Source organism: Ruditapes philippinarum, unplaced genomic scaffold (assembly GCF_026571515.1).
Source record: "Ruditapes philippinarum isolate M1 unplaced genomic scaffold, ASM2657151v2 ctg9913_1_1_1_1, whole genome shotgun sequence".
In the NCBI taxonomy this organism is placed as follows: Eukaryota; Metazoa; Mollusca; class Bivalvia; order Venerida; family Veneridae; genus Ruditapes; species Ruditapes philippinarum.
The window spans coordinates 52642-70005 of NW_026867020.1; the positions used below are offsets into that span (position 1 = coordinate 52642).

At 35.4% G+C, this 17364-nt stretch overlaps 1 protein-coding gene across 1 annotated transcript; it reads right to left on the reverse strand.

Annotated features, from left to right (window-relative positions):
- Positions 1–2471: 2471 nt before the first annotated feature.
- On the reverse strand, positions 2472–6848 carry LOC132734531 (uncharacterized). The gene is made up of 2 exons (XM_060721291.1): positions 6421–6848; positions 2472–3080 (listed from the first exon to the last, which is right to left on the reverse strand). Exons 1-2 carry the CDS (start codon positions 6430–6432, stop codon positions 2472–2474), a joined length of 621 nt encoding a protein of 206 aa, XP_060577274.1. The 5' UTR covers positions 6433–6848.
- Between the last annotated feature and the right edge of the window lie 10516 nt (positions 6849–17364).

Consider the following 17364-nt stretch of genomic DNA (forward strand, 5'->3'; position numbering starts at 1 on the left):
CTTGGCTTACTAGTAGTTCTAGCTTCCCGCGTGATCAACCAACACATTAAAACCAAGGTGCAGTATATGAAAAGACTGAATATCATTAATAGATTTTTTTCAATAGAAAGCGGCCAACTTTTTTATCCCTTCTTTATGGACTTCACGACACAACTCCCCGTCATTATTCCATACATTAAAGTGTCTCAAAATTGCGTACTGCATCTATTTCCGAAATTTATTTTAACATGTTTGAACATCAAAATTAATAAAGTTCGATTTTCCACCTTTGCATACATGAGCTTCAATTTATCTTCGGTTATAGTCATGTTTTTACTAATTTGTGAAAAGTGCGTAATATTTTAAATCGGCCATTTTTGTGAGGATCTAATTCTAACATTTATTAAGAAAATAAAACAAAATAAAACTGGCATTTATTTTACTTCAGCAATATTTCAAAAGTAAATCATTATTGAGTCATGTCCAGCGAAAGTCAACAAAGTTTGGTTTTTGCGTGGCACGACACAATTATATGTTCTAGATAACTATAGAAAAACAAAAAAATATGTCCGTGTATCTCAATAAAGTTTCTTTCAATAAGCCATCATTCTTAATCAAGACAAGTGTTTATTTGGCGAGGTCTTTGTAAGTTGTTGCTTTAACGGTAAAATATGTCGACGATTTCATACCAACCTATTCCAGATATTTTTAATCGCAACCACGCATTGAACCATCTTTTGTTATTTATTATTCGTCGGATTTCCATTAAAAGTCCGCTTCCTCGACCAGCTTTTCGAGAGAGCAGACGAACACTTACTACATTAGGTACGCTCTCCAATACCGAAGGTCCTATGTGTAGTTGTGGTTTTTCTAAGCCAATGTCTTGAAATAGTCTACGAAAACGGCTGCCGGCATGCTCAAGAACATATCTAAACGAGGGATCGCCAAATAAACACATGCTGATTATTTTTGCCTGTATGTGTAAAGGTAAATGAAAAAATGGAAAATTTTGTCGTCTCTTACGCATTTCTTGCCTTTGACTGAAAATCTGGTTTTTCAAAACCTTAACATTTTCAGACAAATCATTGGAATTTGCGTCTGAAGTTTTCTTAGTCTTTCTATATTTTGACTTAACATTTGTAGCTTTTCTTCCCTTCTTCCTGGTATTTGTATTCTTTCTAGACTCTTCTCCGAAATGGACACCAGTGTCCCTTTCATTAGTTTCCGCTTTGTTTTTCTCGACATCACTTTCCACGTTGTTTTGGGGAAGATCCTCATCATCTACACTTTGGGGCTCTGCGGTTCCATTCTCATCTGACTCAGTACCTGAACTTGTCTGAGAAATTAATTTAGTGACTTCTTCTCTGGGTATCGATATGCTTACATAATGCATGCCTGCATTTTCAGGGAAATGTAATAATGTTAATAGTGGCAACACACAGTCGTACTTGCCATCATTAGAGATTAAAGATGAAAACTCTGGTCCTCTTGCCGATGCCACGAAACATTGTAGATTAAATTCTCGCATTAAAGCGACAAGCGTTAGATTGTCTCCATAGGTACCGTCACGTGTCATACCTTCAAGGTAATCATTGTACGTTTGTCCATAAACAAAGTTTTCGTAAAAGTTTCTGTTTCTTCTTAAGTGGGCTGTAGCTTCTTCACGAAGAACATTTCCTGATCTATGTATACCTATCAAACTCAACTGATGAGAAATTGCGTTAAATTGGCAATTACCATCGGGCTTGGGGTCATGCAAAATCGACACATCAAGGTTCGAAGTACTCATTTGACTCAGATTATCCTCATGGGAAAGTGGTTGATAGTATTTTTCTTTGTGCTGACTTTTTGGCACTTGGGGAGATTTTTCACTTCTATGATAATGTTTTTTCTGTTTTTCCTTTTCAATTGTTACACTTGTTATGTTTTCGATTCCTACCCATGCTTGCTTGAAATCACGGAGCATTGGGCGCTTGTACATTATGTAATAGCGTGTGCCATTCCTGTTTCTTTTCATAACTATGCCCTGCAACACATGCCGTTTATATGGTACTCTCGATTTAGTGAATGGATATCGAATTAAAACTCTCTCGCCTTTCCGGTAGTTCTTGGGTTGTCCGGACTTCTTTTTCAAGTAGGCTTGTTCCTTTTTTAGAACATGTTTCATTTTTCTTCGAATTTTACGAATGTTTGTCGGTCGACCTGCATGCGTACGCCCGTGGTAAGCCTCAAAAGGGGTAACATTTCCAAGAATCCTTTTCACACTTGTGTTTATCTCATGAGCAATGTTTGATAGACCTTCAACCCAGTTAAATCCTTGATTTTTGGTGCACGCAAACTCGATTCTACGTCTCAGAAGTCTATTTGAGCGTTCGCATTTGCCCTGCGACTGGGGGTAGTACGGACGCCCATGAATCATTCTAATATTAAATTCTTGCATTAAGCTTCTCATTTGTTTGCCCTGAAATTCCTTCCCATTGTCACATTGAATTTCATTCGGCGCACCGTGCTCTAGTATGACGGTTTTTAAAGGACTTTTGCAATTTCGACGACTGTTTACTTTGTAGAGGTTGAGGCATCATATACCGTGAAAAGACATCCACTATTTGAAGTATATATACGTATTTATCACCCTTATATTCTACTGACGTGTTTGCCATACTAACGACATCAATTTGCCAGCGTTTTCCAGGTCTACTCGACCAAACAGTCTTTGGGATTGGTTTGTTTCTGAATCTTGGGTGTTGTCGATGAAATAATTCGCTTTTCTCTAAAATTGTTACAATGTTACGAACGGAAAACCCAGTATGTGTCTCTTTCATTTTGTTATATAATGTTCGAGGACCACAACCATGACTCTTTTCATATAGGCGTTTAACTTCCGAGGTTAACTTTTCCGCTGGTATTATAATTTTTTCGTGACAGCGTAATCGTCCTTCTGTATCAATTGAAAAGTCTTTTCTCTTTCTTAGCAGATTAAGAGCTTGTTTTTGCTCCTTTGTTTGTTGTTTGTCCGGAACCTTGAAACCTCCATCCAACTTGGATTTGATGATATCATACTTTTGCTGGGATAATCGGCCCAAAGCAGGCTGTTTTTTCCTCTGAAAGAAAACAAAGTTGATGATAAAAATATTGATGTTATACATATATCATACAATTAAAGACTGTTATACGGAATCCGGTCAGTGCCATTTTAATTGTCAAGCGTCGACTTTCGATGTCGACGCATGACACTTAACACGATGATAGATCCGACACATGAAAATAGCGCGAAAATTAAATTAGATGTCCTGCAAATATCTACTGTCGTGGCTTGGTTTTCAACCGCGATATATGACATTTCTACGGAATCCTGTGTGTGCCATGTAAAATATCGCCCGTCGCCCAACAAAGGCGACGCGCGACAATGCGATATGAGCAAAATATCGTGATGAGTATCGCATTGTCGATCGTCGTATCGCGTTGCCGCGATGTTGTATTGCGTTGTCGCGATGTCGTATCGCATTGTCGCGATATCGCATTCGATGGGTGATGGCGACATTTTTAAATTGCACAAACAGGATTCCGTAATAAACCATAATAAAAGGAAGAAATCAACAATACAATGTGATACTATATTATTATAACAATTATTTGTGCATGTTGACACAGAAAAAAACTGTAACAGATAGCCAAAGTAAATATTTGTGGTTTATATATCTATGGGTTCCAGTATTTCCCGTCTAAGGAAAAACATCGGTCAATGATACATTATAACACCGGTCGACGCACAACAATTAAAATTTAATATCGCGCAATTGTCTTCCGTCGTGGCTTCAGCTTCAACAACGATGCATAACAAGTTTAAATGTGATGCGTGGTATTAAATGCCATATGTCGCCGTTGGAAATCAAGCCACGACGGTGGACATTTGCAAGACATTTGATTTAATTGTCGCGCGATTGTCATGTGTTGTATCTATCGTCGTGTTAAGTGTCAGATGTCACCTTTCAAAATAGATACGACATATGGCAGTAAGCCGAGACGATAGATACAAATAAATGGCGTGGTCAGGGACTTATAAAAAAATGTACCGTTTTTTCAGTTTTGAACTGTCATCCGTCGTATATATCGTCGTGGTAATTGTCATGCGTCGAATCTATCGTCGTGAAGAATGGCATGCGTCAACCTCGGAAGGCGACGCATGACAATTAAAATGGCACTAACCGGATTCCGTACTTTTAAGCTGTTTTACATTATGTTTATATGCACCAGAAAATAATTATTCACCGAGGCGGCACTTTTCAGAAGTTATACATGATGCGATATGCACCAAAAATCCTTTGTGCCGAGGTATTAGCCCGAGTCAATAACTATAGGTTATTTAGCTTGTATTGCGATATATGCACGAGTTCTGATCGGTGATATTGCGCTCCTCCTTTAGTGTATATATTGAAATCCAAGCTAAGTAACGCTTTTTAGTGTATGCCTGTATACTAAGGCTTTTAATAAGACAAAATTTTGAAAAGAAAACGACGTTCATTTATTATAATACGCATAAATAAACGCTAAATATTCTTCATTTTTTTCAGCGCATTTATATTTGGCGCCGACGTGACATCTTGTTTTGACAACGTTGAACGTGTTTTCCATTACAACCGTAAAACAAACATTCACGTCCGATATGAACTTGGAGACCAATCTCTACACAGAATTGTTGTTCCTTACCTCACTTTCAAGTTTCTGAACCGCAAGTAGAAGAACGACAATTCTGCATTAGAGATTGCGTGTAGACGTTACGATATTGAAAAATATTATACCTTACATAAATTTGTTTCTTCTTTACATATATAAACTAATGCGGGCCTTAAAATCCGATGGTTTTCAAAGTCTCCTAGCGGTCCACTATAAAAAATAGTGACCGGTCACTATTTTGTATAAGGCCCGCTGAGAATTAGTTGTTTGTAGCCTTATGCGATTTTCACAGCACGGAATTTTAACGCCCACCACCAAAAACAAAAAAAATCATTTATTTTTATTTCCTGATGATATTAAATTGTTACTACTGAATATATAATCTTTTTTCTCCATATTTAGGGATTTAAGATCAACAAAAATGTGCGGTATAATATATAAGAAATAGTACACACCACCTCGACCCTCCTGGCATAATAGTGACCGACCAGTCAGCCCAAACATTGATCGGACCTCAGCCTTCGGTCCGATCAATGTTTTGGGCTGACTGGTCGGTCACTATAATGCCAGGAGGCCCTCGGTGGTGTGTACTATTTCTTAATTATTACATGCCTCTTTGAAATTCCCATAGCGTTACGGACGTTGCTACGGGTCAATAAGCTTGTATTGCGATATATGCACGAGTTCTGAGCGGAGCGCAATATCATACCTCGGAAGAACGAGTGCATATATCGCAATACAAGCTAAATAACCTTTTTATTATATGCCTTTATACTTAGACTTTAAGTTCGACACAACTTGAAAGAAAATATCGTTTATTGATATTTTTTCGCACAAATAAACACTGCAAATCTAAATATTCTTCATTTTTTGAAGCGCATTTATATTTGGCGCCGACGTGACGTCATCTTGTTTTGACGACGTTGAACGTGTTTTCCATTACAACCGTAAAGCAAATGTTCCACATCCGATATTAACTTAGAGACGTGCAATATGGAAAAATATTGACCCGTAGCAACAACGCCCGTAACGCTATGGGAATTTCAAAGAGGCATATAATAATTTTTATCAATAAACGATATTTTCTTTCAAATTTTGTCTTACTTAAAGTCTAAGTATACAGACATATATTTACATTCACCCTATACTTTTCTATTGAAAATTTTGACGTTCATTTCGTATAAACTTCAAACTGTAAAGGCGCCAAAATAACGTCATTCCTGCTTAGTGATGTTTTGACGACGTCCGCGTATAGTCAGGGAGAACGTTCCATTTATGACGTCGACGCTGTTCTGTCTGTTGATCTTTTTAGTCGGAAAGCGCATTCAAATGTTTTAATTTTAACAAACTGGGTTATTTTTCAAATAATTTATTTTAATGAAACGGACAGTAATTTAATGTAAATATAAGAAATGAAATTATTTTTTTCTGAATTTATGCGAAATGAACAACAAAATGTGATCGGCAAACTAACCAAGAATCGCTAGCGCGATTCATGTATTTGCCGATCACATTTTGTTGTTCATTTCGCATAAACTCCGAAAAAATCAATTCATTTCTTAAATAATAAAAAGGTTATTTAGCTTGAATTTCGATATATGCACTCGTTCTTCCGCGGTATGATATTGCGCTCAAAACTCGTGCATATATCGAAATACAAGCTAAATAACCTATAAAATATTTACTTGTAGCAACGCACGTAACGCTATGGGAGTTTCAAAGAGGCATGTTATATTTATTGTATATCAAAAAAAATCTTCTGCTTACCTCGGTGGACATAGTTCAACTTTTGGTTATATTTGGTCTAAGCTGACCTATTTGATGCAAAGGCTTGTACCTGAAATAGAAAAAAATGAAAACATATTTTTAAGAGGTTTCAATTTTTTTGCAATTGTACACAATTCGGGCATAAATCATCATCATATATTGCAAAGCAGAGAAAATGCACATTTAATAACCCTAATGCTATATTATGCCAGGCCCTAAAAAGCTCCGACGACAAAACAGGCAGGCGCGCAATATATAAATTATATATATGCATAAAATGTAAACAAGTCGGAAAGCTTAATAAAAACAACTGTCAACTTTTCTCAGTGCTTGATAGTATAATCTGTCAAGTCCCAAAAGGGGCATGATTCAATCAAAATGCATAACGGAGTTATTGGTCTTCATTTTCATTCCATACACATGTGTGAAGTTTCAATTTGAATATGTTCAGTGGTCAAGTAAACAAGCAAAAAATAAACACTGCGCTCCTCTTTACACCGACGCCGAATGGACATATATATATAAAGCTCTTCTATTCGTAAAGGAGATCTAAAATGAAATATTAGAGACATCAGTTATACGGAAAGGGTGCTATTTTACTCTAAAAATTAAATAATTTAACAGTTACCTTTGGAACTCCTTCAGCGTGACTGTTGAATGGCAAGGCCTGCTTCCAAATGAAACTTGAGGAAGAGGACATGTGACATCAAAAATGCCGAAAGAGACTTTTGGAATCTTCTTTAATGTTTGCCGGCATAGTTACGCAGTGAACCTGAATTTAACATAACTCAATCGCTGATTGGTCCACTACATTGCAGACTTTGTGTTTTTGGGGCGTGTCATGATTAAATGACATGACGGCTCGCGGCGGATCGCTTTTGATGGTTTTTGATCTCTTTTGAAGTGCCGACGGACCGCTAAGGGCTTTAGAGTCCCGTTTTTTAGCGTTCCGGTTTTACAGGGCATGCGCACATCAACTACACATATGCATTTACTACAATGAAGGAATATAGCGATCACAATATAAAGTATCTTTTCATTATTTTGTAGTTGATGTGCGTATGCGCTTGTAAAACCGGGACACGAAGAACTGAATTAAAAAACAACAAAGAAACGTAAAATCGAATACGTAGAAGCGAAAAAAAAACCGAATATACGACAGCTTAAAGGCTAAAACACGACACATTTTATCTGCCGCATTGTTGCATTTATTCTATCGTGTGTTCGTTTCTTCGCTGCAAAGATTAGAAAAAAACGAAAATGCGAAGATAAGACAAACTGTGATTTTGTCGTCCTTCGTCTTTTCCTGATCTGCCTGGCAAGGACAACGAAACATCAAAGATACGACAGATTTAGGGCGGAAACACGGCACATTTTTTATCTCTGTATTGTCGCATTTATTCTGACGTATTTCATTTCTTCGCTGCAAGAAATAGAAAAAAAAGAAGCGAAGATACGACAAACTGTGGATTTGTCGTGTCTTCGGTTTTCGTTTTTTTCTAATCTTCGCGGCGAAGAAACGAAACAAAAAAGACACGGCGTAAATCAGCAACAAAGTGTTTTATTGAAACCGTGTGGACATATAACACAATTCGTAATGTTTGATTATGCGTCCTTTTCAATATTTTGAATTGCTACACGATAATATTACATTACATTACAACTTACATGCTATCCTACTTGATATGTTTAATAACGTTCTGTACTATACAGTCGCGCAACAACATTCTGTATTACACAACACTTTTCAGCATTTAACTACAAAATAATTATTTATCACGTTTGAAGTCGCGGGAGTGGAATAAAGCCATTACATATTTTCCATATTGACACTAGTGTAAATATCGTTTTTGACGTGCTCTTCATGTATACTGAAGGAAATAAAATATCTATCTCTACGTTAGCGGACGTTGCTTAATTTTACCGCGCTTATAAGGGAAATAACGACAAGTTTTCGCTTTTTCGGCGGCAAAAGTTTACCTGTGATAAAAAGAATATTACATTCGTGTCTTTTAACATTGAATTTATTTAAAGTCGTTGAATAAAATAATAAAATGCTCGGCAGAGCCTCGCAATTTATTATTTTATCAAACTCGTTTAATAAATTCAATATGAAAAGACACTCATGTAATATCCTATATTTATTTGATGCTAACTAATGAAATACTGTTCTATCAATGAAATATATTCATATTATATCAGTCACAGTGTGGTGATATAGATTTGGGTGATATAAGCCACGCCCACTCTGCGTACGTATTTATAAGTCTGGATTCCCTAAACATGCATTAAAAATAACTGTTTAATTTCATTCTAAATGACATATTTCTCGATTCAAATGTCCGTAATTTTGTAAGATTGTTGACAATGAGACCGCAAAAAGAATATAAATAAATAAGGATTATTTTGCTTGCAGCGTTAACGTTTGCCGTCATATTGTTTACGCGCGCGTAGTCTCCGCGCTTCAGTAGTAAACGGTCTAAAAGCACTTTTCAAAAGGCACATAAAATAAAAAGAAAATGTGTTTGCTTTTCGTGAATATGAACTATATCTCACATCTCGAAGTGAGAAAATGTCATATTTTCACTCGCGCTACGCGCTCGTGATACATATTTCATTTTTTTTTCTCACTTCTCAGTGAAATATATTTCATATTCACTCAAAACAAACAAATATCCTCTATAAAATTCACTAAACACCGTCGTTTGAAACTATCTAATCATAAAAGGCGAAAAAAGCTAAGACGCGTCGAAACGATAAAGCGGCCCGCCACAAAGACACGATCTGTTTAAACGAATTAACTATATTATTATTACTAGTGGAAATAGATATGGAAAGTTCCATAGAGCGTCTGCAAGCAATTGGCACAGACTTGCAAAATCGTCTCAGGAAAGAAGGTTCCTAGATGTCAAAATGTCATACTCTTTAATTGAACCAAGATTCCTGAAAGTCTGCGGAAGTCAAAAGTCTGTCAGACCAAAAAAGGTTCATTGATGTCAAAAAGGTCCTAATCTCTAATTAGATATCCTGAAAGTCAACGGGGGGTCTCAGCTACTTCAAACAATCATATATGGTCTCATTGGTGTAAAATATGGTCATAATTTTGTACTGAAACTAAGATTAAGTCTGTGAGATTCCTTTAGACTGTCGCTGTATGGTGGGAAGAAATTTGAGGGTTCACAGAGGTAAAAGATCACTTCCAGTTGAAAGTCTGATACTATTGCCGTGCATTGTCACCAAAATTTTTTTGAAGGTTTCGAGAACGTAAGACGACTTGATAGCAAATACCATTACGACAATGCGAACAGTTCTATGAAGACAATACAATGCCGACGATACGATATTGCAACAAGTTAGTACGATGGCGATAATGCAATGTGGTGAAAAGATATTGGTATCGTGATGTCGACATCACAATATCGATTTATTTGCATTGTCGCCCTTGTACTATCGCACTGATATAACCACGATTGTCCTTATGATATTCCGTGTATCACATTATGAAAAATAAAAAACTTGTGACATTTGTGATTCGCCTGTTTAAAAATTCTCAATTTTTGCTTGTGACGTTTGTGATTGGCATTTTTTTTACCCGATTTTGGTCAATCACATTCGTCACAAAAGTCATTTGTGACGAATGTGATCACATTCGTCACAAATTCATAAAAACTTGTGACGAATGTGATTTGTGACACATGTGGCCTAACACAGCTCCCATTAGACAAAACTGTACAACTTACACAACGAAAGGTATCTTCACAAAGTCATAAGATTAAAACAGATTTGAATGCGAAAAAAAGAAAGAAGCAACAACGCATAATGAGAATATGATAACCCATGGTTGAGTTCCATCACGTGCAATGGCTGGATAGGCATCATACATATTCTGTTCAATTTCTCTGTAGTCACCAGAACAGTTGTCACGGCCTATCCAAGGTAAATGAGCTATGTAATAATATGCACATTCTTGTATGAGCTTTGTCCATACCAGATGACTCTCCCGTGCCAACAGGTTTTGTTTGATATATTCACTTAAGTTGAGCAGTTGAGATGATGTCTTGCTGTCATTCAGGTTTTGACTTTGGTTGACCATTTCAATTTGACTTGGATGTGTGGAAGTTCAATCGGATTGATCTAAAAGTGAAAATAAACCCTTTGATGACAAAGAAAAGAAGTATTTAATTAGTCCCCTACCGGTTTACCGGAGGGGACTTTAGGTTTACCCTCCGTCCGTCTGTCCGTCCGTCCGTCAGTCAGTCTGTCCGTCCACAAAACAGGATCCCGCGATAACGCAAAAAGTACAAAAAATATTATTATAAAACTTGATATATGGATAGATGGCAGTATGGAATTGTGCACGTCTTTTTCTTTTCTTCCTATGTTGAAAATTCTGGTTGCTTTATATAATATATTAATATGAAAATGTCCATTCAGACTAATCAGTGTAAGAACTAAATATGAATTCATATAATTTGCTAATAAATAATTTACCTGTGCTTTTAATAGTTTCAAACGAATGTTCTCTATTGAAGGTCGATTCTTAGTGGTCTTCTTTAAGGATGAGTGATTGTTCACATTAACAATGGTCGGAACGGAACCGAATACGAGTCCCTTTCTCTTACTTTTAAAATTCAGAGATTGTGCCACCATACTTGTATATGCGCCCTCAAAACAATCATCCGTAAAGTGGTCCCTACACACAACCTTTTGACGATGAGCTTTAAATGTTTGTAGATTTAATTTCTTGTTGTGAAGATTTTTAATCCATTTCTTGCACAATTTCCTATGATCGTATGATTTAAGAGGATCCGGAATAGGGAAAAAACTTTTTCCACATCCACTTTTGTTTACACAATTAAAAGCCTGGCACTGCAGCATTTTTAACTTTAAAAACACAGATGATCCTGTCAGATATCTTGGCTTAATTATAGCTGCACAATAGATACACACTTTCCAAGTATTTCGCAATGATTAGATCACAATAAAATAAAAGGCAAAAAGTCCAGCAGAGAAAGCCAAAGTCGATTTGTTTACAAAATTATGCCTGGCCCAGCGGCATACCTGTATTTTGTGATCCTGTCACATATCTTGACTTAAATTATAGCTACACAATAGATACACACAGTTTCCAAGCTATCAGTTAACAAAATTTTTCGTCAATGATTATTTCACAGTGAAATAAATGGGGAAAAAAATCCAGCAGAGTCGATTTGTTGCTGTTATTTTTCATAGTGCGCGATTTAACCGGAAGTGGGTGTATGACATCACCTTTTCGGTCTCGCGAGAATTAAATCGTTATCATGGATGCGCCCGTATGCTCACAAAAACAAATAAATAAACGTTTGTTTCTCTCATAAACGATTGACTTTATATTTTGTATTTAATGTCATGATTTTCAAGAAAATTAGAGTAAGCTATGTGACAGTATTGTGAAGAAATGACACCAGTAACTTTTAGATTATGTCATTTGTATACTTCAGCCAAATGGGCTCAAAACATGCAAAACAACAACGCTTTTCCTTAAGGTGATTACGATTGCCTGCACTAACTGTACTTAAGACATATGACATGGTCCGATAATGGATGCAGAAAATAGCTTAATCGACCATCTACATTGTTTGTTAAATGAATTACATTTGTAATTAGATCCATATTGTAGAAACTATGCATTGAAAAAATAATAAATTTGTTTCACAGAACTTGTATATTCATCAATGGTTACTAATATTCTTTTTAACCAATTTTATTGTTAAAACACAGTTTCATCGGTAACGTTGTGTACAGGGTTGCGTTTCATCTTGAGTCCTAAATCTAATGTATGTCTTAAGACCAAAAACTGAGACAGTTTTCATTTCAAAGCTAATGTCCTAACTTATGACTCTGTATGTTAAGACTCTTCACTTTCTGAACAGCGGTACAGATGAACATTTACACATTGATGATTGTAGCGTGTGCCATCGTATTTTGTAACTTTTCTCAGAAGAATGAATTAAAGAAAATTCTATAAATTATTTTACCGAAGATGAAAATATTTATTGAAACTGTCTTAAGTTTGTGCTAGGACTTATGACTTTCTATGAAACGCAGTCCAGGTGTTAAATATGTTTTGAAACAGGTTTTCAATCTTTTGTATTTTTGTAATATGTGTACTATTTGACAATAAAATAATTTAAAATTCTAATCCAGTTACCTCTCCGGCGTGGGTTCGATCCCCGGGAGATGCTTTGGTAGTTTAGCACGGAGGAAGGTAGTCTAGTACTGGTGTAACTCTCCAGGGACGATGGTTAGGAAACTACCCGCCTATATGACTGAAATATTGTTAGGAAAAGGCGTAAAATGAAACAAACAAACAAAATAACATTATGTTTGTTGACATTTACACTGTAACATACCTTGTGGGTATTTCATCAGAAATCAAAACTACCATGGTTTGACTCCGTGACAATTGATCTTGGTCTCACCGGTGATTTAGAAATAAGTAGTATTAGGAAACGGTCATTTGTGAAGACTTGGTAATTACTGGTTATCATGGAAAGCCGTTGAGGTTGATACACCACTGGGATATGACATAAAAAAAAACATAATAACAGACAAACTAAGACATTAGCAACCAGCAGCACGGAGTCTACTTATTTGATAGCTCACCAGGCATTGTGTCTTGGTACAGTGTTTCTTAAGTGAGCGAAATAGGGCCTTTTTGGCCCTCTTGTTTTTTTTTTTTTTGTTTTGTTTTTTCATAAAGTGTAAACTCCATAGAAATTGAATGACAAAACTTTTTCTTTGGATACAAATGTGATCGCTAATCTGTTACATACTTTTAGACCACTGCTGTTTTCTCTCGGCCAACCAGAGAAGTTTAAAAGTGTTTGATATATCCCACACATCACAGTAAAGTGTTTGATAATCATATAACTATCATGTTTGTATTCAACTGAAAGGAAAATCCTGTTATGTGCATGCTTTTTGCGGGGAAATTTTCTATGTAATACATATAGTGAAGTGAAAATGTCATTCCCTTCTTAAAAACAAAAAGATAGGAATAGACCTTTGACCAATTTATTTCATAATTTCATCATTTTACAAGAATAGTTTATGTATTTGTAAGTAAGAAAAAAAACAATTAATAATGAAATGAAATGCGTTTATCAATCTCTATAAATCTAGATCTAAATTTTACGACCGCTTTTGTTTAAGACGATGGTGCTATTATTTTCAGGCAGTGTGATTTCAATAATCGCATCCTGAATTATGCCCGGCTCACTCTTATTAGCAGACAGTGTAGATGTACATTCATTTACTGGTTTGGGAAGAGGGGATTCCACTGGTGGGGAAGTGGGTGGAGTTTCGGAACGGTGACTGCGCTGCTGTTGCAACGCTAAGAAAATGCTATGCTTTAAGGCTTCAGATGGAAGTTTGTAATATTTTTTTTTTCAGTTCATGAATGAGCTTAAAAAGCCAGTGCAGGGTGTATATAAAGCATACAGTAAATAAACGAATCTATACGTCAAGTAAAATATTTTCAACTTCAGCCGGACAACCAACAAATATCCTGCTTCCTAGGGTTGTTTAGGCATTAAGGAAAACTTAATGAAAATTACCTGCCCGTTTCTCGAACGAGCCACTTTCTTGATAAGCAGACATCGCCCATGATTTCTGTCGGTACGGTATTACGTCATTAAATCGTTTAAATGAGGAATCAACAGGAATAACAACAAAATCCTGAGTTTATATACACTCAAGTTGCGAAATTGTAATGTTATCACATTCAGAAATTTTAAATTCTTCCCAATTTTCTTCTGATAGAAATTTATTAAGGAATATGAAATACAGTAAAAACTCGCTAATGAGACCACTGAAGGGACTTTGCAAATCTGGTCTTAATATATGGAGGGCGACCGTTGCCAAAATTCCAGACATGTAATGTGTTCCTTTTGAAAACTACTTTTGAAAATGCGAACGTGTATGTCTAGCATTTTTGATTGTATTCGTGCACAGCAAATGATAGCCTCTTAATCCAATCTTTTAATTGAAGGCACCCGCTCTTAAATAACAAGTTTACATGTAAATCTTAACAACTGATATAACATGGAGATCAACAACAAATTTACAAGTTCGTATCTTCCATGGCATATAATACATAAGCATGTTTGCACACTTGTAGGTATCTATCTGTACCTGAAAATTACAAATGAAATGTAAAACTCGAATACAGAAAATAGAATTTAATAAAACGTGTTTCCAGTCGTAGAACTACAACAGTACGTTTACACAGTAACATGTTTAAAATGACAAAAGTAGATTCACAAAGTTAAACGATTTTAAGTCATGCATGACGCCCCGCCCCTCTCTGAGTATTTAGGATCTTCTATTACGGAAATGTACGGACAGGTATAATACGCCTAGCCTCTCTCCTATTTCTCAATAAGTGAAGGATTCTAACTTCTTGTTTTTTATTTCTATAAAAAGTCAAATAATTTTGGTATCAAATGAAAGATTACACCATAAGCATTCTATGTGTGCCTCAGAAATAAAAATGAATTTAATAGATGTATTGAAATTTTTGTTTCAAAATTTATCATTTTTTTCCTCTGAAAATAACACTCAAATTTGTAAGAAAAGCGTTCCCTCCAAACATTTTTTATTTCGTAATCAATTTTGATAATTTTGGATTGAAATAAAAGTGTGCTTCATACGATTTATGATATATAATTATAAATGCCTAAAAATAAAAATGAATTAATAAAATCAAAATGAATTAACTTTTCGTTTTTAAGTTTATCATGTTACTTTCTGTAAAATAGAGAAAATAAGAATCCTTAAAGAACGCTCAAAACAATAAAATTGAGAATGTTGCAGGCTCAGTTTGATTGAGCCTATTCATGGACGGTAATAGAAAGTGTCAAGTACCGTCCACGCCCCTTAACACCGGCTTAAGCAAAATTCAACATTTAATATGAACTGGTCAATTTTGAATTTTGAAACATCTGCAGATGTCTTAATATGGCCATTATCATGGAACCTTCAATGTGACACGTAAGTGCCATTCCATGAAAAACGGCATATGGTCCCCAAGTAAAAAAAACAAAACACAATCTGAAATTCAGAAAGAGAAACATGGCGCCCCCTACTTACTTCTTTTATTTCTTGGTATATTTTGATAATTTTAGACTCAAGTAAAAGAATCCTTCATGAACGTTCTAGTGATGCCTTAAAAATGAAAATTAATTACGTAGAAGTATTAAAATTTTTGTTTCAAACTTATCGTTGTTAATTTTTTCTCTCTTTAACCACACTCATATATTCGGCAAGAAAATCACGTCGCTTCCTTCAAAAAAGAAAATGAATATTGCATGAAAGTTAATACCATAAGCTTTGAACAAGTATATTAAAAATCTGGAAACAAAGTGATCCCTCGGAAGCATTAATCACAACAAAAATACATAAGAATTGCAGACTCGGTTTGATTGAGTCTGTACATGAGGGATAATGAACAAGTGCAACATCCCTCGCGCCCCCTAGCACCGGCTTGAGCGGTACTCCATTCTCAACACTTAATAGCGCTGGCATCAATGATACCCAAGGACCAGATGATACCCAAGGAGCAGAGAAATATAACAACAATGAAGTGAAGTACGAGGCAACTTTTACAGCTGCCACATGGCACTTGACACCTGCTGTTGTGAAGTATAAAAATCCGGAAACAAAGTGATCTCTCGGAAGCATTAATCACAACAAAAATACATAAGAATTGCAGACTCGGTTTGATTGAGTCTGTACATGAGGGATAATGAACAAACAAGTGCAAAAAGTTTTTATTTATACTGAAAATACCTTATTAAAGATTGTACATATGTGCTACGGAAAAGTATTTTCTTGATTTCGGAAAGGAAATATCGATGGCCGCTTTCAAATCCTATTTTTGCAAATACTAGTTTTGTTGAAAATGAAATTTGTGCCAATACATTTTTCAATGAAACCATTAAAAATATTGGATGGTTTTTAGATTATCAATAAAATTACTCCCTTGAAGTTGGTCATTGTTTCCCCTAAAAATTTCAAAGTCGCCGATGTTTCTCAGGAAAACACGATAGTAAATAATAAGTTAATGCATAAGTTATCTTCATCATAAATGGTAAAATCAGCAATTTTCAAGTGATGTTGCTAGTGACAAAACTTTTGTAACAAATGTAACAAATATATGTTATGAAAAATGCGTATGTTGTCCTTCAGTTTTATTTAGAAATATGGGAGAGGCGCCGTTTTATACCTGTCCGCAATAGAAGTTCGTAAATACTCCGAGAGGGGCGGGGCGTTATGCTTGACTTAAAATCGTTTAACTTTGTGAATCTACTTTTGTCAATTTAAACTTGTTACTGTGTCAACGTACTCTTGTGGTTCTACAACTGGTAACACGTTTTCTTAAACTCAATTTTCTGTATTTAAGATTTACATTTCATTTGTATATTTCAGATCTATAAGTGTGCAAACATGCATATGTATTGAATGCAATGGAAGATACGAACTTGTAAATTTGTTGTCGTTTTAGATGTTAGGTCAGTTGTTACGATCAATATGTAAACTTGTTATATAAAGGCGGGAACCTTCAATTAAAAGATTGAATTAAGAGGCATTTGATGTGCTTTGCATGGGTACAATAAAAAATGGTAGACATACAAGTTCGCATTTTCAAAAGTCATTTTAAAACGGAACACTTTACATGTCTGGAATTTTGGCAACGATCGCCCTCCATATTAATAGCGGGTTGGTCTCTTTAATGAGTTTGGTCAAACTGAAAACCAGACAATGCATTTTTTCTTTAAGACACAGTTCTTTATGTTTCCTATTCATTATTTAAAAGTGCAGATCAAATAGACTTTACGAAATTTTTAAACTTCTTTAATGATACAAAATGTATTATGAATGTCTTTAAACACAAACTGATTT